This window comes from Sus scrofa, chromosome 7 (assembly GCF_000003025.6).
Source record: "Sus scrofa isolate TJ Tabasco breed Duroc chromosome 7, Sscrofa11.1, whole genome shotgun sequence".
Lineage (NCBI taxonomy): Eukaryota > Metazoa > Chordata > Mammalia > Artiodactyla > Suidae > Sus > Sus scrofa.
In genome coordinates, this window is record NC_010449.5 from 11,372,116 (window position 1) to 11,397,179 (window position 25,064).

General features: G+C 46.1%; 1 protein-coding gene across 7 annotated transcripts in view; it reads left to right on the forward strand.

Moving 5' to 3' along the window:
• JARID2 (jumonji and AT-rich interaction domain containing 2) overlaps positions 1–25,064 on the forward strand; it is a 243,473-nt gene that overhangs the window by 13,873 nt on the left and 204,536 nt on the right. The window contains exon 2 of one of the 7 annotated variants that reach the window (XM_021100207.1): positions 15,971–16,048. The exons of 5 other annotated variants lie outside the window; for them this stretch is intronic. In XM_021100207.1, the coding sequence (XP_020955866.1) occupies positions 16,010–16,048 (39 nt within the window). In that variant the 5' untranslated portion in view covers positions 15,971–16,009. Of the gene's footprint in view, positions 1–1,192; positions 9,131–15,970; positions 16,049–25,064 lie in introns of those variants that run through there. One more of the 7 variants, XM_021100203.1, reaches the window with a different exon arrangement.

A 25,064-nucleotide genomic window follows, 5' to 3' on the forward strand; every position in this document is an offset into this window, starting at 1 on the left:
TCAAAATACGATTTTGCATCCTTCTTTTTTTTTTTTTTTTTTTTTTTTTTTTTTGTCTTTTTGCCTTTTCTTGATCCGCTCTCTCGGCATATGGAGGTTCCCAGGCTAGGGGTCTAATTGGAGCTGTAGCCACTGCCCTCGCCAGAGCCACAGCAACACAGAATCCAAGCCACGTCTGCGACCCATACCACAGCTCACGGCAACACCGGATCCTTAACCCACTGAGCAAAGCCAGGGATCGAACCTGCAACCTCATGGTTCCTAGTTGGATTCCTTAACCACTGCGCCACGACGGGAACTCCATCTGCATCCTTATTTTTCAATGGCTGCTGGGCACGTGGTTGAGCTGTACCCTGGTGTACTGGACCTGCCTGTCTGACGGCTTTTTCACACTGTTCGGGGGCTCTTGTCCGCAGTGATGTGTGCAAGTCGTTTTCCTGTATCTTTTGCACTTAATTCCAAGACTCAGAAGTGCCCATGTTTACGTTCTGATCCTTCTTTCTGGGAGAAAGGCTATACTAATTTACTGTTCCCCAGGTAGTGCCAGCGGGTTGGTTTGTTTGTTGGCTTTTAAAAACCAATACAGGCTCTTGTAACAAGTAGTAAAGATGTCAGCTGGGTTTTATTTAAGTTTCTATTTTCTTTCCTTGTCCTCTCTCAGGGTGTTAGAACTAAATGAGATAAGATATGGGAAAGCACTTTGTAAAACAAAATTGCTCTAAGAACACAATGTGTTATTAGCTGGGGCGGCTCTAATAGTGAAGGAAGGAGCGAGTCTGTAGAATTGTTCAGTTACTTACTTGATGCTTGTGAAATGCTTCATTTGTGAGCCTGTGACGTAACTATAAGGTGACCCAGAATCGAATTGTTTTCACGAGTGATTTCAGCCTTGCTTGCGAGGTGGGCTTTGTATGGTTACAAACGTCCCATTGGGCTGTGGCCTGGAAGGCCGTTCAGTGAAGTGCAGCTGTTCTGGTTGCTACCAGGCCCTGCCAGTTAGGGGCTGGGAAATATGACATTGTTCTTGTCCTGAGAGGATTTTTTTTCTTTTTTTTTGGTCTTTTTTGTCTTTTTGTCTTTTTAGGGCTTTACCTGCAGCATATGGAGGTTCCCAAGCTAGGGGTTGACTCGGAGCTGTAGCCGTCAGCCTACACCACAGCCACGTGGGATCTGAGCCGTGTCTGCAACCTACACCACAGCTCATGGCAACACCAGGTCCTTAATCCACTGAGTGAGACCAGGGATCGAACCTGCATCCTCATGGGTGCTAGTCAGGTTCGCCAACCACTGAGCCACGATGGGAACTCCGGATTTCTAGTATAGTTGACAGCGGGGATGCCCAACATTGGGAAGAGAGCGGCGACCCTGGATAAATCTCTTCCCGTCTCCAAGTCTCGAGTTCTTCATCTGTTAAGTGGGGAGAATTTTAGCTTCATTTACTGGTCCCTCATCTTGGAGGAGACAGAATCGGATGTTGACGTGTGAAGTGCTTTCTAAACTGTAGCTATCTAGACTAGATTATTATTTTAGGTCCCGCAGGTCTTTGTGGCTGTAATTCTCCAGCCTCAAGGTTGAAGAGGGAACGCGATGTTTCTGGGTCATCCTTGGAGTGCACAGCCTATCCTGGTTGTCTGGGGACAAAGACAGAAATGAAAACAATCAGGTGCTCACCAAGGCTTGCTTTGTCTTCCTCGCTTGAGGTAAAATGCATCACTTTTTGATGTTCTGATGATGGATATTTATCATCCCCCCCCCCCCCGCCCGCCCCGGGTGAGAATGATGTCGTGTGGCAGAGCTGCTAAGAAGCAGCTTTATGTTTTGGCCTCTAGGAGTACTTTTGGATAAACTTCTTTGCCCTCTTTTTTGTTCTCCACTAAAGATGTCCCTTTAGAGATGAGGTAGGACCTAAATGTGTATTGGTTTTACCCAAATTACCCCCTTTTCCATTCTTATGTTGGTTGCCCCGAGCCCGCAGGCTCTGCGTGTTCTCTTTTCAGCTTGTAGTAATGTCTTGATGTTGGAGGACGAAATGGGCAACGTGATATTGAGACGCTTGGTTCGGAGTCCCAGTGAAATTGGTAGCACGTGGCTTCTGTCTGCCTTGAAGGGCTTGGGTTGTGTTTCTGCCTGAGCTGCCTGCCACCAGGCCACAGTCCTGGGTCCTCACCACCTGCCATGTGACTCCTTTCCAAAGGAGCCTTCGACAGGTGCCACACGGACAGTCAGCCTGCTTTCTTAATTGTTGGGAAAGAACTCTTTCCTGAGCTCTTGGGAGGGCTGGGTTGGGGTATGGGGAAAGGGCCCCTGATGAGCCTGGTTACTGTAGCGTCGCTTTGTCTGACAGTCCCGTCCACCGTGCAGCCTCTTCACCGGGGCTCATAGTCGGTTGCAATTTTTTGAGGGGGCTTTATTTGATATATTTACTTACATATGCACCACGCCTCATTCCGAGGCGTTAAGGCCTTAATGAGCAGTCATTCCGGGAGCGCAGGGTTTTGCTTTGATCTGACTGAAGTTCACTCTAAATCCCCAGAGTGAAAACCAGATTAAAATATGGGCATCCAGTGCTTGTCCTTCTCAACCCAGCAGTGTTTGGGCTGAGTAGCTTTTTGTTTTAGCTCTGAAAACTTGACCTAAAACTTTAATTAAAGACAGGGTTTGTTAAATATTATTGGTATTGACACCCTGACAGAACTTTTAATCTGGAAGAATTTTAAAGATGCATGAAAGTAATCCCCAGTGGTGATCCCATCCTTGAATCGAGATCAGATTTCTGTTTAAATGCCAGCGCAGTTTAATATCACCTTTTTCCACCACGCCAGAGGCCCAGGGAGGGTCTGGATTTGATAAATGAACTTCTTTGGGGGTAGCGATTGGTAAATGTTACTGCGGGATCCAGCATCTGCGTCTTTACAAATGTTTTCAGATACTCATTCTGTATTGTAATCCTCAAAATGAAACTTCAGTGGAATCTGAAAGGTGGCTGGTGGAGGGAAAGGAAGGCTTGAAGTGAAGAATGCTCAAGCCTGATCGTCCCAGACTCTGCGCTCTGGGTGTATCTGGGCCACGAGCCAAGACTCCTGGTGCAAGAGGTTAGGGATACCTGTTTCTTTCTCCTGGACTGTCTGCTCCCCACTCTGCCCACCCCCCCACGTAAACATCATCATCTTAGTTCCACAGGAACTCCTCATACAAATGTGGGACTTGCAGAGCTTCCAGAAAAGCGCAGTCTCTTGTGCTTGTGATAAATCAGAGCTCTAATGATGTTATTAAAACGGGTTTTCTTTTGGCTCTGGTCAGCTAGAAAGCCTTTCTCGAGGTGGGGAGAAGGGGTCTGACTTGGAAATATCTGGAGCTGAAAAGTGGTGGGTTTTTCTCCTCTTTCCAAATTCTCCTCCCTGCTCCAATTAAATAACGCCCTTGCTCCCCCAACATTGACTAGGTCAAAATGAAACACATTTTCTACGCTAGAATTAGCCTTTTTCTTTTCCTTCTAACATGAGACTTGCTGAAGTTGTCATGTTATTTCCTTCCAGAATTTATAGGAGCAGGAGGCAAAGCCTCTTGGGAGTATAAATAATGATGATTATAAAGAACAGTCAGTTTACCAAGGAAGGCCATTATCTTTGACTTGCAAAAGCTTTACAGCAGAACATTGTTTGCTTACAGTGGTTTAATACAAATGAAGACCTTAATGGTACCTATTGTAAGAGGAGTCCTTTTCCTCTGTTTGTGTACACGGAGGGCATTGCAATTAAGAACAGAACACCTTAGCAGGCCTAAGTGCTTGTTTCTCCAGGCAGGCGTTATATGAGGCCCAGGGGAGGCCTGGGATGGTGGTTCATGGTGGTTTTTTCCCCCCACCGTCTATGGCACAGACTCCTTCCTGTTGAGTGGTTTTGAGAAGATTTCTAAGGCTGATAAGTGATACCAAGTGTACTTTTGGAGTCCCTCCTCCAACTGCTTCCCACCCAATTTACAAATCCAAAGATGGTTTTAAGACTAATTTAAGGGACTTGTCTTGAGTAGGCACTGACATTGGATAAATATATTTAAGTGGTAGGCTGTCATGTTCTTAATTAAAGCCCACAACATATCTGCAGGGGGATGGGAATCCTACCGTTGCAGTTTTTATTTTTTGGGAGATTTAAGTTACTTCTTATTCCACTTTGCAGTCTAGCTACAGTGTGTGTGTGTGTGTGTGTGTGTGTGTGTGTGTGTGTATGTGTGTATTCTTGGCATACGCTACTGTCCTTGGCTGCTGTATCTTTAGCAAAGTGTCAGCCCCTTTTAGCCTTTCTTTTTAAAAAACTCTCTTATATCCCCAGCTTATTCCAGTTCTTTTGGCAGTTCTTCAACTATGTTTCTCTTGGCGTTCCACTGGTGGTTCAAGGCGAAAGGCATGCTAGGCATCTCAGTCTTCCCTGAGTGATTTTGGATGCGAATGTGGTTTTTTTCCCCCGTAACAGTTCCGTGGTTTTTAGTATATTCGGAGTTGTGCAGCTTTCACCACGATCAATTTTAGAACCTTTTCATCACCCCGAAAAGAAACTCCATACCCATTGGCAGTCACTCCACGTCTCACCCCAGTTTTTCCAGTCTCTGGCAACCACTCATCTACTTTGTATCTCTGAATTTGCCTATTCTGGACGTGTTCATTAGAAGTCAGTTCCTTTTTATGGCCAAATAGTATTTCATCGGATGAAGATACCACATTTTGCTCACCCATCGGCTGATGGGCATTTGGGTTGTTGCCACCTTTTGGCTCTTGTGAATAGTGCTGCTGTGAGCATTTGTGTCCAGGTCTTGTGTGGGGCTGCTGCTGGCATTTCTCTTGGAACACCTCAGTTAGACAGTCTTGCACATCTAGATTATTGCTCTGCTTATTTACTGCTCTTTGACTTACCTGCTAAGCTTTTGGCCTGCATCCCTGAACCTTCTGAGTTCTGTTCAGTGCTGCCCAGGGCCCTCTCCGGCCTTGCCCTTGGGGGCAGGACACTCGTTTTCCCTGACTGCCGCCGTGCCTGGGTTGCCAACAGGGGGCTTATTTCCTCAACCTCATTGCAGGCTCTACACGCTGTTGGCACAGGCTCAGCGTGCTTTGGCATGAGAAGGTAGTAGGGCTTGGGGTGTCACCATGGGGTGATTGGCTTTTAGTGGGTGCTCAGATGTTTTGGATTGAGGGCTCTCAGGTACATCTGCACAGCCTCTACCTCTTAGAGTTTGGGAGAGTTGAGTGAGTTAAAAACCTGGCCTCAGAGCAGAGAAGGACCGGGGAACTGTTTTCCTGACTTACCGTTGGTTTTGACTGTCGTGGTTACCAGGGTAGACCTTGTTTGGCAGAAGACTGGGGAGTGGAACCACTGTATGCCCAGAAATCCTGCTTGATTTTCCTGCTCCTTCCAAGCCTGTGACCTAAATGAAAAATACCTGAGAGATCAAAAAAGGCCCTCAGAATAAACTCATTTAAGAAATGGGTGTTCTTTTCAGCAAGAGGGTACGTATGGTACCATGTTTTCTTTTGCCACTTCTGAGTCTTTTCCAGATTTGTGTTGCCCAGGTCAGGGTGAAATTATTGAGATCAGTCTGCTGTTTGAATTGGGCACTTTTTGCTCATTTTTGAGTGTTTATAGGAAGCATGAGGTGATAGAGGTGGCATGAGGGGGACCCTTCCCGTGACCTGAGGGTGCTGGAAGCGTTTGGAGGCATGGACAGTGCCGGTGCTGGTTTTCTGGGAGTGCCTTTCCTCAGGTTCCTGGTGGTAGGAGGCCAAAGACCAGAGTGTTAGCATTTGGGGATCTTAGTTATTATGCAGTGGTCAAGTTCAGTGTCAAAAAATGTTCCTTAGTAACGGTATCAATCGTGCTTTTTCGCACTCCCTGGCTTTTCTGGTACAGCTCTCGGTTCCAGCTTGACTCTTGTGTTCAGGTCATTGATTTGCCTTCCTTAAAGGGGACCCCGGCACTGTTTTCTCTGTTGTGGCTGAATAACCAAGTATTTTCAAGGTGAGATACCCACCTCAGTTTAGGAGGTAGGCGTGAGTGACTGAGGGTGTCTGCAGTGAATATTTAAGGAGGAGTTCCTGTTTGAAACTTCGTATTGTTTCACTGGAAATCTGTGTTCTGTTCTGCCAGGCTGCCTTTGTGCGGTGTACCTATAACCTACACACATACTTGTGCCATTTCCAAAGCAAACGCCACATCCCGCCTACTAAAATTGCTTATTAGAGCTAATTTTACGAATTGAGTTAGAACTGCCCTATAATGTAATGCAGAATATTTCCCAATAATGCCTAGGTTAACAATGATAGTCTTGCTGTATTGTGCAAAAAAGGCTTCTGTTCAGACCCAGCTGGGTTTCAGGCTTAATTCATTGCTCTATGGTGGGATCACCACAGCTGCTGTGGGGCCTTTACAAATGCAAAAAAGCTGTCAGTGTTTGTTTCATCAGCTGCATAAGTGATGAGGCCAAGTTGAGGAATCCATTCCAGGGCGCAGTGTGCAGGCTGTAGCCATTATTGTTTACAGAATTAGTGTGTTGGAGCTTTAAAATAGTTGGCACATCGACCGCCCTTTAAAAGCACAAGACTAAGGGACCGGAGCAGTTGGTTGTCCTTGTAATGTTGGCCGGATCCAGCCCAGCCCTTGTCTTTGACAGTCACTTGCTCTGGTCTGTGCTGTGGGACTGACCCTCTTTTGGACAAGGGTGGTAGGGGGGAGCAGAATTCATGTCCCTTTAGCTCTGCCTCTCAAACTTAGGTTTGCATTCTTTTTTCTTTTTTTGTCAGTTATTTTAGAGTCTCATAAATGTAATTGAATTTTCAAGCCTTAATAATTCTCCTAGCTCCAAAGAGGTATAGGACTGTCAGCTGGGACTTCAGATATCTGTGCAGTGATGCTCCAGATGCAGCTCTGGGGGATTTATTTTGTGAAGTGATACTGCTTTGGGAATTGTCCTCACTTCTCCCTGTGGGTATGGAAGTCAAGGCTACTTCTTGGCTGCAGAAAGACCGCTGGACAGGTCCCTTTCCAGCCGGTTAAGGGGGTATCCCTGCAGGATCCTCAGTGGCATTTTCATTTTCACCTGATTTTCAGCCCCCTTCTCAACTCCAGGGTCTGTCTGGACGCGTTGCCTCGTGGAATTGGAGGGAACTGGGGGTGGCCAGTCTGTACAGGTTTTATTTTTTTATTTTTTGACTTTTTTTGTGTTTTTAGGGCCGCACCCATGGCATATGGCGGTTCCCAGACTATAGCTGCCGGCCTACACCACAGCTAACGGCAACACCAGATCCTTAACCCACTGAGTGAGACCAGGGATCGAACCAGCAGCCTCATGGTTCCTAGTCAGATTTGTTTCCGCTGCGCCACGGCGGGAACTCCTGTACAGGTTTTAAAAGTGGAGCTTGTCAGGTCTCTGCCAGGATGAAGGATGGCGCTTCCTTCCTCCCAGCTGGAAAGGTCTCACGGTGCTCTCCCATATTCAGAAAGAAGGTGGTACAAGGCTCAGGGGCTCCAACTTGAAGGTCAGTTCTGATCAGCTTCCTCTCGAATCGCTGTCACACATGCTGTCCCCAATTCCTCGCTGTCTCTGCCTTTTACCCTACGGAGGGTCTGGAGCCCAAGGGGACAGAGGGGGTCCCATGACTCCCACGTGGAGTTTGTGCCGATTCAACAGAGCTTGAGGACCTGATCGGACCTCCTTAGAGCTCTTGAGAGGGGAGGGGATGGGCTCTACCAAACCTGTCTTAACTCCCACAGGGAACCTCTGTGAGAGGACAAATGCAGATGTCAGTCTAGAGTTTTTGCTTGCTCTCTGCAGCCCTTCCCACCAGCCATGGCCCTGGAACAGTGGGCATGAAAAGGAAAATAGCAGACGGTGAGTCCCACACCCTCTGCCCCTGGGGAGAACTACTTCATGGGGCCTCGGAAGGAAACGACAGTTTCCTGGGCCTCGTTCTCCACCCAGAGTGCTTGGTTGCCCTTCAGGAACCAACCGCATTGCCCCACCTGTTTCTCCTGGCTGGGGTATGTGTTGTGTATTTTGGCTTTAGGAATCTTTTATCAAAGCCTCTTATGCTTTTATTGAGTCATTTTGAGGCAAGAAGTGTTCTTGCGTTTGTTTGAAAGTACTGTATTCACTATTTTAAAACCGTTTTGAGGGAGTTCCCGTAGTGGCTTCGTGGGTTAAGAACCTGACTAGCATCCATGAGGATGCCGGTTCAGTCCCTGGCCTCGCGCAGTGGGTTAAGGATCCAGTGTTGTTATGAGCTGCAGCGTAGGTCGCAGACAAGGCTGAGATCTGGTTTGCTGTGGCTGTGGTGTAGGCCGGCAGCTGTGGCTCCGATTCAACCCTTACCCCAGGGTGGAATCAGGTGTGGCCTTGAAAGAAAAAAAGCACAGTTTTGAGAGTACTATCTGACCCAGCTTGCACGTGCGTGCATGTGTGTGTGTGGTGTGTGTGTGTGTGTGTGTTTATGTGAACGTCATTTCACGACCCCTGGGGACCTCTGTTGCCTGCCTCCTAGGAAGCTGCTCTAAATGCCTGCCTGCTGCTATTGACTGGGTGTCCTGGAAGATCATGGGGTCTCATCTGAGAGCCGACCTCAGTGTTCAGCGCTGTAAAGTGGGATGCAGCTTTCTCCCTGCGGGAAGACTCGGGTGCAGCTTCGTTCCCTGCTCCCTGTTGCTTTCTTTCAGCGGCAGTGATGGAGGGTTCGGGCGAATCCGGACATCACACTGTACTGGATGGCAGACAGTTAAATTGTTCTCCATTGGCTGTGGGGACAGATGATGAGCTCAACACACAGTGTGTCCACGGAGAGCCTGACCTCAGTGCCCTCCACCCATCCAAACAACTGAAAACCCACAAACAGCCTAGGTGCGCCGCTCATGAGCATCAGGTGTGGACTCCACTGTCTTTCCTTTTCACCTGTAGAGGTTTGGAGAGCTGCTTGAGGGGGAGGCAGAAGGCCTGGGGAAAGCCAGAGGCTGGAAGGGGAGCCTTTGGCTCCTCGCTGGAGGCGCGTCAGTTGTGAACCAGGCCAGGTAGAAGGATGTTCTTAGAGTCAGGATTCAATGATAGTAAAATGTGGACAGACTCGCAGTGCTCAGAATGGAGGCTGCCGATTCTGGTGAGTGTTCCGTGGTTTCAACCCCTGCTGGTGGGAGTCTTCCTGGGAGGTCGTTGCATTGGCTCCCCGGCCTCCCAGAACTCCTCTGTGATGTAGGAAGGAGATGTCACCTTGGTCTCGTCACGGAGGACCTTGCAGGGCCTCCTGGCTGTTGGTCTGACAGTTCTCTGTGACCGTACATCTGGCTGGATGGGATGGGATGGGGTGGGAGGCTGCTGGCTGTGTGCACGTTGATCCCCAGAGGGCTGTGTGTTTTACCTACGTTCCCAGGATGTGGCGGTGTTATTTGGGGCCTTGGAAATAAGCTGCAAGGGCTCAAACGAGGGAAATGGTTCCGTGGAATGCAGACTCACCCAGCCCCCCAGGATGCTGCTGGGTCAAAACTTCTGCCTCTTAACCCCAGAGCGCTCGAGGGGATTAGTCATTTATACTCTGGTCACACTGGGGATGGGGACCTGCCCACCCCAGAGGGTGGATGGCTGGTGGAAAAGAATGAAAGCTTTGCTTTGGAAACTGCTCATCTGCTTGCCGGACCCCGTGCCAAGGGGTGCTGCCACCACCCTCCCTTCCCTGGAAGGCCCAAACCCATCTCTTGACGCAGAGATTTAAACCAGGACCTCCAGGCCCTCTCAGGTGACATATTTCACCTGAACTAGCTTTTCAAAAGGGCGTAGCTAGGTTTTCCTGCCTAAGAGCTTTTACAGCATAACAGAAAAAGCTCATCACCTTTGAGCTCTGACTCTTGTTGACTATGTCTGTAATTTTCTTGCTGCCCTAATAGAAACGAAAAAGTTTATTTGCCAAAGTGCCTCTTTGCCTTCCTAGGAGTGCAGCTTAGCTGCGGGCTTCCTCTGCTCCGAGGAGAATGGTCACTGCCACCCTGTCTGCTCCTTCCCATTATCCAGTTGTGGCAGAAGGACTGTCTGGGGAGGCCTGGGGAGATGGGGTGAAAGAAAGAGCAGCTCAGAAGGGGTTGTGCAGAATGCGTGTGGAAAGGCTGGGGGCTTTAGAAGGGGGGAAAGTGGGAGGGGTGGCAGTCGCTGAAGCATGACAAGCCTGCAAAGGCCCCGGGACTTAAAAACAAAAAAGGGAGCTTTCTGCAGATCTTTCACACGCACACGTCTTCCTCTCCTCCATCCACCCCCCCTGCTGTTTTGTAAATCTCCCAGTTGGACATTTTTAACATGGGGGCGCTTCTTCCTGTGCTCAGTTGGCAGGATGCTCACACGCAGCTGCAAAGAATTTGCTTCTGCTTTTCACAGCATCTCTCGTTTAAAAGCATTAGCGGGGCTACAAAACAGAATAAAAACTTTTTCAGAAGTGGAAGCCAAGTTTAATTAAAGTCAAGGAAGTTGGGGGCTATAACTCTTTTGTTAAGTCTCTTCAAGTCAGGCGTGTGCCCGTGGCAGGCAAGGTGGGAAATGCCGGGTGGCTGCTCCCACTTGGGAAGGCGATGGCCTCCTCGTTTGGTCTGTGCTTGGGAACATCCTCGAGTTTATCCGAAGAGGCACTGAGCCATCACCTTTTGGTGGCTGTGACATGGTTGCCCCTTTATTGGGTCCTTGCCACCTCCTTGTTGGAGGTGGAGAACTCTTAAGTGGCTTCTGTCCCCTAGGAATGTCCCACACTCCTCCACCCCTGGACCCTAGACCAGGCCCCTGGGCTGGAAAACTTCTCATGAAAGGTGAAGTTTCTGATTTGGTCCTGCCTTCTCCCAGTGGCTTTTTAATCTTGCACTGTCCTTTGCGGGGGACCCCGAGCATCTTCTTGGGTGATAGGCCATTTTCTTGGTCTTGGAGATTTTGTACACGTGCACAATCAAGTACATTTTTATTTGCTCAACAGGCAGCGCTGTCTGTCACTCAGGCAGTGTTCAGCTAGGTTGGAAGTGCTGACTCTAGACCTGGACCCCCCATCAGGGCCCAGAAGTGAGCTGTGGTCTGGTCAGAGCTGGATTGTCAACAGGAAGGAAACAGCATTTACCTCCCAGATTGAAGAGACGTGCATTTAATATTTGGTGACAGGGCCTTAAATTGAGTTTTGCCAGGAGATTGTTCAGCTCTACTCCTGAGTAGTTAACATAGAAATTGTGTAATTGTGTGTGTGGTTTCGGGTTTTTATGTTTTTACTTTTTTTTTTTTTTTTTTAAAGACATAGGAATTACATACAAAAGAAACATGTATTCCTTCGTATTTCTGTAGCTTCTAGTAGTTTTCTTCAGATTGAGCACATGATTTATTAAGGATCTTCCTTGGGTGTTTTCCAGTGTTTGATCCTAACCATTTATTAGGTAGTGTGACAATTTTCTCTTACTTAGGTATAGAATTGATGCTTGAAGAAGCTTAATGGTTTTGAGTCCTGTCAGGCTGATGTGCACTGGGGCCAAGAACTTGAAAATGTACTTTTGGGACCTGACAGCAACTGTGTTACAGACGGGTGAGGCTCTCTGGTTTGAGTTTTTGCTCTGCCTTGAAATAGCAGTGGGATTTTTTTGTACAGTTAAGTTTTCCTTGGCTGAGAAGTTGTGTCTGATTGGAACATTCTGACTTTTGTCTTCCTAGACATTTGTAGCTCGACTTCGCTTTATTCAGCTTTAGTTCTGCTAGTATTTATTATGTACTTTGTGTTATTTGTCCAGTTATGCACTTACTATATCCTCTCGTGGTGGGAAGGACATGGGAAGACGGTTCCAGGAAGGTTTTCAGCTTCTGCACGCTGGTCACACAGGGATCTTGTTACAAGGGAGTTTCTCCTCCGGCGGGTCCGAGGTGTGGGGCCTGAGAGTCTGCATTTCTGCAAGCTCCCAGCGGATGGACCTGCATCCTCGCAAGGGTTTAGGACTAACTTTGTTTTTGTGGGTCGTTTGTGCAGTGCTGCTCTTTTTTTTTTTTCATGACTCTGTCTCAACCAGAGCAGCTGGGGCATTCTCCTGAGACCTCCTCTACCAGAAAAAGTTTGAAAACTCATTTGAGGGGGTCCGGCTTGCTGAAGCAGCAGGGCTGAAGACTCCGTTATTTTCCCTCGATTGAAAGCCGTTTAAAAGCAGTGACGGGATTGTAAAGCCTAATAAGCGTTGCCTCTTTTGGCCCGGTGTCCTATACTTGCTCCTTTCTGAGACCATTCTTTAATTTTTATTCTGGAAGGAAGCCTGGTGTTTCCTTACAGACAACTAGTTATAATGTTCTGTCTGTATAGTGTTATGCCTTTCCCCAAACTCTGTCATGTCTCATTTGGTAAACACAGAGCAGGCTCAGGGATTTCTGTGTAGGGCCCTTGCTGTTTTGCTGGTTTCTATCCAGAACTCGTTTTGAAAGCTTATATATGTATATATATGCCTTAAAAGAAAGAAAGTTCTCTATTGGATAGTAGCTGCCATGGATTCCTACCAACCTAAATGTTTCACCTAAGGGTATTTTATCCAATCAAGTCTTACCACAACCCTGTGAAGTAGCCTTTTCCCCCAAATTGCAGTTGAAGAAACAAGGTGGGGGAGAGGGCCCAGGATCTCTACTTGACCCCACACTACCCCCCCACCCCCAGTTTCTTTGGAATCTTTCGCTTGTTTCACTTTGAAGGCTGTGCTGTCTGGACATGATGCAGCCAGAGCCCTGGAGTTCAATTTTGACTCTTTGTCATTTACTTAACCTGTCTCAGTTTCCTTATCTGTAATGTGGGGGTCATAAGTATTTAACTTTGAATGTCTGGCTCACATTGCACACTTTGTTTTACTACAATTTTATTTATTGTTATTACCACACTGTCACTGAATTTATAAATCTAGTCTCCTACCCATCCCCCCAGTAGTTCTTTAAAAGAATCATTCTCCCATATGTTAAGCAGAATGTTAAACATTTTTCACACAGGCTAAAAGATAATGATCCTAGGTTAAGGTATTTGTGTATGGGTATCAGTATACGAAACAAAGCCTAGTAAGTGGCTGTTTATGGATGATTGAGAGTTGGTGCTCACTGGAGTTTGTGCGGCTTCATGTTTTACTCGCTCAGTTCCCCGAGTGTGTGGGGAATTCCTTCTGCCTGGAAACACTGCAGCTTCCTTGCATTAAGAGTAACTGCATTTGCCGGTCTCCCCCACTCATGTTCATGATCACCTTGCCTTTTTCTTCTTCTTCTTTTTTGACTGCACCTAAGGCACATGGAAGTTCCCCAGCCAGGGATCTAATCTGAGCTGCAACTGCAGCCTATGACAGCTGCACCCTTGCAGCAGCTGTGGTTCGCCAGATCCTCAACCCACTGTCCCGAAGTGGGAACACCCATCTTGACTTAAAATATATACATATTAAGAGATATTTTAAATTTCCTAATAATATTGACTACACTTAGCAGGTTCTCTGTAAACATATATAACTATTTCATTGAATAGTGAAATGATTAAAGATTTATAAATGTGGAGTTCCCATTGTGATGCAGCAGAAACGAACCTGACTAGGAACCATGAGGCTTTGGGTTCGATCCTTGGCCTCGCTCAGTGGGTACAGGATCCGGCATTGCCATGAGATATGCTGTATGTGGGTCGCAGATTCCGCTCGGATCTGGCGTTGCTGTGGGGTAGGTTGGTAGCTGTAGCCCCGATTAGACCCTTAGCCTGGGAACCTCCATAGGCCGCAGGTGCAGCCCTTTAAAAAAAAAAAAAATTATAGATAGGGTATATGTTTATAATCTCCTTTTCTTCTACAATTGTTCTCACCAGTATCTCCCTGGGGACCAAGCTCTTATTTATAAAAGTAAGGAAAGTAAGGAAATGATCTTCAAATACTTATTCTTTTTTTTTTTTTTTTTTTGTCTCTTTTGTCTTTTTAGGCTTGCACCCATGCATATGGAGGTTCCCAGGCTAGGGGTTGAAACGGAGCTGTAGCTGCCAGCCTACACCACAGCCACAGCCACAGCAATGGGGGATCCAAGCCGCATCTGCAACCTCCATACACCACAGCTCACAGCAACACCGGATCTTTTAACTCACTGAGCAAGGCCAGGGACCGAACCCGAATCCTCATGGATGCTAGTTGGGGGGTTCATTAGCTGCTGAACTACGATGGGAACTTCTAATGATTGTATTCTTTAAAAAATTGTTTTTAAGGACATTTTTCAAAGTTCGACTCTTTAAAAGAAATAATTAAATTAGTAGAACCCTGGTTTTGAATCCCTAAAGATCAGTTTCATTCTTATGGGGCTACTCACTGAAGAACTTACTCTTTCATTTCCCCGCCTTCTGTATCTCTTTCAAAATATGTATTTATATTTTTCCTCCCCATCTTTTTTAAAAAAAATAGGTTTTTAGACATTAAAATTTTTGTTTGCTTTTTATGAGAATTTCAGGGATGTTCTTACTGTTGTGCTTTCTTTAGAGGTGAATGAAGAAGCTGGTGTATTTTTTGTCTTTTGACTAGAGAATTTTGTGATTTCTTTTAAATACACAGAAAAGCTAAAGGTTTCTATGTGTTATCTAGTATTTTGTTCTGAAGAAACACGTGCTCTTTGTAAAACAGGAAATGTGTGGGAAAAGGGCAGTTCAGCAGCATTGGGTTCTGAGATCCAAACTCACTTTCCTTCCATCAGATAATTCAACACAGCCTAGTAACTGATCTTTCCAGCGTGGCTGGCTGTATGCAGGCCAGGAGGAGAGGGGGAGATTTTATTTTTATTTATTTATTTTTGCACAACCCTGTGAATATGCTACAAATCACTGAGTTGTACTTTTTTTTTTGCCTTAAAAAATTTTTTTTTGTAAGGGCCGCACCCGTGGCATATGGAAGCTCCCAGGCTAGGGGTTGAAATGGAGCTGCAGCTGTCAGCTTACACCACAGCAACAGCAACTTGGGATCCGAGCTGAGTCTGCGACCTACACCACAGCTCACAGCAACACTGGATCCTTAATCCACTGAATGAGGCCAGGGGTTGAACCTGCGTCCTTATGGTTACTAGTGGGATTCGTTTCTGCTGAGCCACAGTGGGAACTCCAAGAGAGGGAGATTTTAGAACTTGCGTCTTTATGTACGAAGGGGGTTTAATTAGACCAGAGTCGCTAAGTCTGTTGTTTGAGTCTCAAGTCTGGATTTTCCTCTTCGTGGGGATCATTGGCATCTTCAGTGTTTGTTGGGTCTAAGAAGGAGATTTTAGAAGTTTCCAGTCCCTTTTTCCTGTTTCCCTTCCCTGATTGCATTGGTGGGACCCTGAAAAAGCTGTAATTGATGGACTAAAGCTCCACCTGCAGTTAGAAGTTGGTTGTCTTTCTGGAATGTTCTTTCCACAGGAGGCTGCTGGTACTAGAGTCCGGACTGCAGGAGGGTTTGGTTAGGCCTTCGACTTATGGTCTCTGGACAGGCCCCTGAACTGCTAAGAGCCCTTCAGGCTTCCCAGGTTGTGTGGTAGGATTAAAAGTAGGTTCTACTGGGTTACCTGGTTCTCTGTAACTTGAGGTCTCAACGTCTGGGTCAGAAGAGCAGCAGGAGGGGTGCGGGGAACAGGAAGAGCAGCAAGTGTCTGGGCTGAGGATCTGAGATCAGAGAAGCAGAGTGCCAGAGAGTCAGAGGCAAAGACAAGAACCTGCTGAAAAACCTTGTCCTGACCTAGAAAGAGTTTGGTATATATAGAGACAGGCCTTTGGATCTGTGGCGTTTCCTTCCTTTCAAAAGACCGAGTGCACAGCTGAAAATTTTCTACATCCACAGCTTCTTCATTAGGTACTGATACCGGTTAATTCAGAATCACTTATAATTGGAAGCAGCTGCTGTTTCCCAGCTGACTAGGTGTTTGAGTCAGATGCTTTGAATTAGCTGGACTTGGATTATTCATATTTTAATTAAAGTCCATTTTATCCCCCCAGTCTCTTGTCTCTCCAGTGGCCAGGATTTTACAGTAACACATGTGGAATTACAAGAGCATCCCAGTAGAAAGGCGTAATGTAAGTTCAAGGACTTGCAGTTGATTATGGTCTTGTATTATTAAATAGTGAATTTAACTGCACTGCAATTCCCTTCTCTCACCCTCTGAACCTTGCTTCTGTCGTGGGGAAATTCCATTCCATTTAGAAAAGTTGAGACTTGTCCCCTTTCCTTCTCTTGGGACACAGACGTATTAGCTTAATTGCTTGTGTCACTGCTATGGGGAAGGTGCTGCATGAAATGGGACAAGCAATTTTCTGGTACTTTTTGTCTAATGGGGTTTGCAAATTAAGCCATGAATAGTGGGGCTCTGGGGCAGTGGGGATATTTTCTTAGAAAAAGAAAAGTTAACGAGTGCAGTGGTGCGGCTGTTTAGTGCTTCTGTATCGATACAGAATGTTCAACAAGCAGCTTGCGGGAGGGGTGGGGGGTGGGTATCCGACTGCCTTAATTTTGATGAAAAAATGTTAGGGAAAATGGCTTTGCATTTCTCTCTCCTTTGAGGCTGATGTGGAAAAGAGGCGGTGCTGGAGAAAAGGAGGTAAATGATGCTGGCCTCCTTCCCTTCCCTGTTGAAGGTACCTCAGGTGACTAAGGTTTGACTTGATAAATGTCCTAGTTAATTTAATTTTGTGTTGGTCCCTCTCCTCCTCTTGAATGTCCAGTTTTAGCTGACTTGCAGAAAAACCAGGGCAATGCAGACCTGTCCGATTTGGCACCCCTGCTATACTGCTTAATTAAGCATAGGGGCCTTTCAAAGGATTTAAGAGATATGCTCTTTATCCAAAAGGAGTTTAAAGTGTCCCTGGAGAGACAGAGCTTGTATTGGCCATTGCATTTTGGGAATTATGTCAGTCACTGACAGCGTGTCCTGAGGACAGCGAGAGCTGAAGGAGAAGGACTTCTAGGATGGGTCGGCTCTGTGGTGGTGAGTAAGCTTGTCCTGCGCTGGGGCAGATATCCGGGCCCTGCGGAATGAAGCAAGGGTCTTTGTTGGTCCAGGTACATGGTCAGGGGCTGGGAGGGAGAGAGGCTGAAGTGTCACTTTCCAGGGCAGTGCTTTTGTGTTTCATCCTTGCCACCTGGAATCTCTAGTGATTGTTCCACACAAAGTTGCTACGCTGGTTTCTTGGTAATAGGCTCGGCCTGATTTGATTGTTTTTTTGGGTTTTTCCCCAAGTTCCAAGGCTGTCAGCTGGCAAGCCCTAGGTGTGCTTTAAGGAAGAGGGAACACATTCGACAAAGCAGAGTTCTTAGTACCATTATTTCTTTAGAAAGCTGCAGTTCCTTCATGAGTGGGTTCTTACTTGGTAAGAAGAGGTCATTGTGGAATTCTTTGCATGGTAGTAAGCGCTGCGGTTTTGAGTGCTGGCCTGCTAATAGAATTAAATGTTAAAGTGTATAAACTATATATTGTTACGTACTTCTGCAAAGCAGAGTGTGTTCTTTTATGTTTACTGATTAGGTTTTGAGAGCGAAGTGGCTCAAGCAGTATGTAGTGTGGGCGGAACTGAGTTGGCGCCTGCTTTTTTTCCTCTGTTGTGAGATTTTAATAATGAGATGGTATTTCTGTTCCCCAGGGTGTCTCGGCCTAGAGGTTTTGACCCTTCTCTCTCTCTCTCTCTCTCTCTCTCTCTCTCTCTCTCTCTCTCTACGTTGTCAGCCAGCCCCTTTTCATGCTACTCAAATGAAAAGAGGAACTAGTAGTTAAACTGAAATCTCTAGGCCAGGTCCAGCAGGCCTCTTTTTGCATTTTAAGGCAATTGTTGAAAACAATAAGGTAAACTAAAGATTTTTATACATGGCATGGCTGTTACTAAAGCATTACCTTCAGGAGGAAAAACAGGAAGAATGTACATACGATGTAGCTTACTAATACATAACCGCGGATTCATTTAGTTAGAACTGCTTGGCCACATTTCAGGAGAAAGGTAGCAAGAACACGGGTAAATGTAGAGAAAGCGGAAACTGCCCTTTCTGGGGGAGAGAACCCCGGTGGGGCATGCTGTAGGAGGCGCAGGAAAAAATGAACCCCGTAAGAAGCCTGCGCGCAGGAAGAGCAGGAAAAAATGAATCCCGAAAGAAGCCTGCGAGTAGGAAGAGCAGTCTGGCTGACTGTGGTACCTAGGAAAGGTGAGGGTCCCTCCCCACTGGCTCCGCTGCCCAACCTGCTGCCACAGGGAGCGGTGGTGGGAGGAGTGGGCGGGGCAGAGGTTACCAGCTGGTGTATGAACTCACTTCAGAGACCCAGAAGGGTAGCTGCTGGTGTCTGCTGGGGATGTCACTAGCACCCCAGCCTAGGGTGGCTACCGAGTTTCTTTTGAGGTTTTCTCCGGGACGTGACTGAGCCCATACTGTGGAAGGGTGGGGTTAAAGGAAGGTGGGGGAGGGGGAAGGGGGAGGGGACGGGAATGGTGCTGTGCTCTAGGTGCAGGAAAGCAAGATTCTCAGAGTATGAAGAAGGAATTCTCGTTAGAGGATTAAAAAAAAAAAAAGTATTGAGAACTGTTCAGGAATGGCTCGGATCGTCAGTGTCAGGAACTGAGACACATGAACACGGGGGACAATGAGGCACGTGAACATGGGGAGATCTCAACAAGACTCTTTGCTTCTGCAGAGGGGCGCGGGTTCTCAAACTGCAAAGAGAAAAGACCCTCCCTATTTATTCCTAACGCGGGGGATGGACCTGTCCCCTTCCCACTGGTCAGGTCAGGGCGCACCTTCTTCCCGGTTGGCTAATTGGAAACAAAACTGTTGCTGGGAGAAGAGGGAAAGCGGGAGGGGGTCGCAGGAGGGTGTTTTAGCAAAATGGAGTAACCAGGATTTCCTTTGATAGAAAAGACATTATGTTACTTCTCACAGAACTAAAAGGAGAGACCTGATTTTCAGCCCTTGAGGGTGGGGAAGAATCGAGGAGGCCCACCTGGTGGAAGTCTGCACCTGGCTCTCGGAGAGAAGAACCTGGCCTTGGGAGGTGCTTTTAGTTATTTACTTCTTCAAAAAAAGGGTTTTTCGGACTTCCGCTCCGAATCTGACTAGCATCTATGAGGACGCAGGTTCCATTCCTGGCCTCGCCCAGTGGGTTAAGGATCTGGCGTTGCCATGAGCTGTGGTGTAGGTCACAGACATGACTCAAGTCTGACGTTGCTGTGGTGTAGTGGTGTAGGCCGACAGCTGTAGCTCCTATTCGACCCCTAGCCTGGGAACCTCCATGTGCCGTGGATGTGACCCTAAGAAAAAAAAAAAAAAGACTCAAAAGGGTTTTTGTTTGCCTTCTCACATCGAAATATCTAGGAGGCCCCATCAGGAGTGTGTGTGTGTGTGTGTGTGTGAGTCAGGGGTTGTGATAGGCGAGGAGGATGCAGAAGAAGGGAAGTGGCAGGTGTCTAGGCAGAGGGAAGTGAGGCTGTATGGCTGCTGGCTGCCTTCAAAAGTGAAGAATAGTTTACATTTGAAGTGGGATTCAGGGAGGAAAATACTCAAGACTGAATTCCTTCCCCCTCCCCCAGCCTATCATCATTATATACCTATTGCTGATGGACAATAGCTGCTGCCTTTTTTTTTCCCCCTACTCATCATAGCTATGACACTCCTTTGTATCTTAACTCACATCTATAGGAAGTTCTCTACTGCGTAGACCTAGGATTTCAGTTATCTGGTCACAGGGTGTGTGCATTTTCTTTCTTTCTTCTTCTTTTTTTTTTTTTTTTTGTCTTTTTTAGGGCTGCACTCAGGACATGTGGAGGTTCCCAGGCTAAGGGTCCAATCGGAGCTGTAGCGACAGCCACAGCGACTCAGCATCCGAGCCGCATCTGCAGCCTACACCAGAGCTCACAGCAGCACCAGATCCTTAACCGCCTGAGCCCTGAGCGAGGCCAGGGGATTGACTCTGCATCTTCGTGGGTGCTAGTCAGATTCGTTAACCACTGAGCCATGAAGGGAACTCCAAAACAACTTTTCTTGAACTGAAATTATACTATCTATGTTAACCTGCACTTGTGGAATTTTCTTGTGGTGCTATGTGTCCACCACAGTGGCTCTGGTCACTGCTTTGGCACAGGTTTAATCCCTGGCCCGGCAACTTCCACATGCCACGGGGGAGACCAAACAAAACAAAAACAAAAGCAGAAAACCAATTGCACTTGTGTTGATTGGTTAGTGTAGATGAGATGCTCGCCCTGAACTTCTCTGCTGTTGTCATAGTTGTCTGTTACGGAAAAAAAGTTATTTTTCTGTTCAGATCTTTGGTACCTCTCCATTGCTTCCGGGATAAAATCCGGGCTCTTAAGCATTACCTGAAACCCTAATTAGATCAGTCTTATCCCAGTCTCATCCTCTGCAGCACATGCATTCCTGTTCATTTTCTGTCTCTTTCCTGTCAAGTTCATGACCCTGTAAGGCTGTTTTTTTTTTTTTTTTTTTTTTTTTGTCTTGTCTTTGTCTTCTTTTAGGGCCACACCCGAGGCATATGGACATTCCCAGTCTAGGGGTCTAATCAGAGCTGTGGTATAGCCATCGGCCTATACCACAGCTACAGCAATGTCAGATCCGAGCCTCGTCTGCGACCTACACCACAGCTCACGACAACGTCGGATCCTTAACCTACCGAACAAGGCCAGGGATCAAACCTACAACCTCATGGTTCCTAGTCTGATTCATTTCCACTATGCCACGACAGGAACTCCTCAAAGGCTGTGGTGTTATTGCCCCCTTCTTTCCCAAAGTAAATGGTGAGCTTCTGCCTCCCTTGAAAGGCTCAGCTTCCAGAGAACTCTGGGCTCCCACTGTGTTGATACGGCTAGCGAGCGCCTACTGTGGCACTTGGCCTGGTTCTGGGAGAACCTTGTGAGCAAGGGCATGTCGTGGACAAACAGCTATGTCTGGTTTATCTTTGGGTCTGCAGTCAGTGAATGGTGGAGGTTATGCTCATTGTACCTTATCCCAGAGTGCATCCAGATAAATTTGATTAAATTTTCATATGAGAAATTTCACGTAGAGGAGTTAAAAGGAGCAGCCTGATGAACCAGGACACTCTTCACCTAGACTCCAAGATTCGCATCGTTGGTTACTCATTGTCCGCTTTTTTTCCTTCTCAGATCTTTGACGTGGGAAAATTTGAAAGGTTCTCTTGCTTATCCATTAAAAAAGGACTTTTGTAGTGGAGCACTTCAGAAAAAAATAACTTCAATGACTTTGTTTTTTTTCTGCCAAAGTAAATGTTGGCTCTGGTTTGCGTGTAGTCATGTAGCGTCTCTCAGTGTGTTCAAGTTAAACTACAGCAGGGCCAAGTTGAGAAATTAGTTTCTCAGTTTTTTTCCTTCCAATTTAGGGGAAAAAAAATTAGATTTCACAGCCTCTTGTTCCTATCGGCTTCCTGGTTCCCCCCTCCTCCTGCATTAAAAAAAACAAGACCATGAAGAATTGCTAAGATGTCAGTGGAAGGGGTGAAGTTCTGAATGTACAGTATTTACAGGCGATGTTGTTGGTGGTAATCTTCAAATAGGGTATTTGAACCGTGGGTGTTTTGTTTTGTTTTGTTTTCCGTGTAGGGCCACACTCACGGAATATGGAGGTTCTCAGGCTAGGGGTCAGATCGGAGCTGTAGCTGCAACCTACCTCACAGCAACGCTGAATCCTTAACCCACTGAGCGAGGGTTAGACATTCTCAGGGATCCTGGTTGGTTTCGTTTCTGCTGTGCCACCGTGGGAACTCCTGAACCTGTGTTGAAGGTAGTTCCTTTAGTAATTTCTGAATCATAGCATGGGAAATAAAGGGCCATAACCCTTTGATTTTAGCGTGTGATTTTTGGCTTTCCTGTGACATATGTGTTATCATTAATTAGCCTGGAAATCCAAGTGCTATTAAGCCATACCACCACCTAAGTGATAACTCGGCGTGATCAGGCATTAGCTGGTGTTTGAAAGACTGCTTTGGGTGTATGTTACAGAGTTTTAAGTGTGTCAGTGTCTGATTTTTGTCAGTGTGGGGGAGCTGAATATAATCTCCTCTTGGAGGCCACTTCCAGTCAGTCTGCACGGAGGACCTGGAGGGCAAACTGGCTTCGAACCCCCGTGTAGTAAGTGACTGGTTTGGTCAGGTGACCTGCCCAAGGCATTTTGAGTTTGCCCCAGATTGTCTTTCACTCTTCACTGAATTTTGATTCACATGATGCCAAAAGAAAAATAAGAATGCATCATGGTATGCACAATTCAAGTCATTTTGGGGTTTAAAGTTAATTTTGAGGGGTTCCCACTGTGGTTTAGTGGGTTATTAACCCATCCTTGTCTTTGCAGTGGTGCTGATCCCTGGCCCAGCACAGTGATTTAAGGATCCCTTGTTGCTGCTGCAGCTGTGGTGTTGGTTGCAGCCGCAGCTTGGATTCAATCCCTGGCCCAGGAGCTTCCATATGCTGTGGGTGTGGCCAAAAAAAGAGCCACTTTTGAATACAGGATCACATTCAGAAGTGTTCTGAACAAAATGTGAACTTTCCCATGTCTCTGTGTATTCCGACTTGGGCTCTTTGCTGTGTGTTCACAAGTGTGTTTATGTAGCTGCATATATAGCCTCCCCCCCTTTTCTTTGGTTTCTTTTATGTAAATGGAATCAGGTTATGTTATGTGATAAGCCTTTTCTTACTTAACTATGTCTTGCAGATCTTTTCTATGTCATTCCTTTTTATTTTTTTTTCCTCCTGTCATTCTTTTTAATGCTCTGTAGTATCTGACAGGACCAGTGAGTGTACTGTAATTTATTTAACCACGTCCTTAGATTCTCTTCCTAGTCGAGTGCCTGGCATTTAGGAAAGCACTCAGTAGACATTTAGGTTGTTTCTTCTGTTTTGTTTACTTAGAGTCAGAGTTCTTTCTGTACATCTTTCATGCATGTGGGCAGATTGGCACCAGATTCCATTGGAGTCCAAGGGCATGTGTTCAGTTTTTATGGTCGTAGGAAGAGGTTCTTTTCCTTCCCCAAAGGTTTATCCACTTTATATTTTCACCAGCAGTGTGTGGGGCGTCTCTGTTTCCCTTCCCTCTTGCCAGTGCTTCTTTAGTTTCTGTAGTTTCTGCTGATGACTAAAATGACTCATCGTTGTTGCATTTGCCTTTCTCTCTGTACGATGGGGCTGTGGCCGTCCATATTTCTTCTGTTCATGACTTCTGCCCATTTTTATATTGATTGGTTCTTTCTCTTGCTGGTTTCTGTTAAAGCACTTGATATTCATTAAACGTTTCACAAATATTTTCTCCCAGTCTCTCCTGTGTCCTTTAATTGTGTTTATGGCATCTTTTCTCATATTGAACTTTTAGAGTCCAGTTTGGTTTTTCCTTTACGGGTTTTGTGTCTTGCTTATGAATGCTTTTCTGACCTCAAGAATGAAAATATTCTGTAAGAAACTCTCTTTCTCTTTATTACTTCCTATCGAGTTAAATACTACCCTCCAGTTTCTTTCTTTGTTTTTTTTCACCCTTCAGTTTCTTAATCCTTTCTGTACTCTCACATTAGCCGCTAAAATGGTATGAAACCTCAGGTCTCTGGAATCTTCCAGTAATGACTTCTTCTGACAGCCACGCTTTATGGATATGTTAGGGTTTATCCCTCCTTAAATACCCAAAGGCTTAAAATGTACTTTTTAAAGAGTTGGGTACTTAATTACTGTCGTGACTCTCATTATCCTGTATTAAATAATATATTAACGTTCCCATGGATTGTATAAGAAGATAGCCTTGGCCTGTGCATCAGACTTTCTAGATCTTAAAGCCACCTAAATACGTAAAATATCTCTGTAAATTCTGTTTGAGTTTTATAGGCCTGTAAAAGAAGGGATGAAAAGAAACATGAGATAAAGGGGTAACATCTTTTTTACCATTGTGTTTATACACATGAAAGGCGGAAAAGAAAACTAGGAGTCTGCCCTAAACAAAATAGCGTTCTTTGTGGTCAGATTGGCCTTCGTAAGAGTCACATTGAGGACTGGCTCTGAGCACCTTGCCCTTATTTACCACCCACAAGATGTCTTTTAAAAAGGATAGAACTGCTTTAAAAGCAGTTTAGAACAACTGCTTTAGACGTGTCTTTCCCTCTTGATTTGAATTTTTCATGATGTCTTTTAAAGGATAGAACTGCTTTAAAAGCAGTTTAGAACAACTGCTTTAGACGTGTCTTTCCCTCTTGATTTGAATTTTTCATGATGTCTTTTGTCGCTTGCCACGCACTATATGGTACCGTGGTTGTGTCCTTAAGTCTCTTTTCATCGCATAGGTGATTATGATACGGAAAGGCGGTTAACTAGGCTTTTGCTGTGTAAAGTAAAGCTAAAAAGTCCCTGTTTAAGGAACTGGGCCTCTGTGAGAAGTAAGGCATCTGTCCTTGCTTTTGTCTGTGAACTTCGAAATTGCTTTTGCTTCCTCGGAGACCTGGTGTTTATGGTCTGCCTAACATACTCCCTCATAAGTGAGGCTGTGCTAGAACTGTTCTAGAAACGAAGGCAGTGTCCGTGTGTTTCTAACCCTTTGCCTCCATAAGATTCCTATTGTAGTAAAACAATTTGGGAAGTCTTTGGAATCTCTTAATAAAGGAATTTTTACTGGTATGAAGCATGCCTTATGTATCAAAAATAATGTTATAATATTAAACCCAAGTTGATGGAAGCACAGCAGATTTACCCTGGTTGACTCAGCAACCTGCAGCTTCTGAAGTGTAGGTAGGGTTATTCTTTGTACATTGGTTGTACTAAGTTTGGAGTTCCTCCTCCTAGTACAGCATTTCTATTGAAATTGCTGTTTTCTGCGCTGTTTTCTGCCTCCCTAGGATAGCCCACCAGAAGCTCATCCTGGGAGCATTAGCCCCTGAACTCATTTCCCTGTATCTACCTTCTCTTCGCTGCCTGCTTCTGTGCCGTTTGCCCATTTTCCAGATAGCAGTGAAAGTAATCAGATTACCTGCCCCCTTAAAGCCACCCACCGGGCCTCCCCTTGCGAGTCCAGCCTTCTGGTGGGTGCTGGCCAGGTTCTTCTGACGCTGCACATCCTACCCCC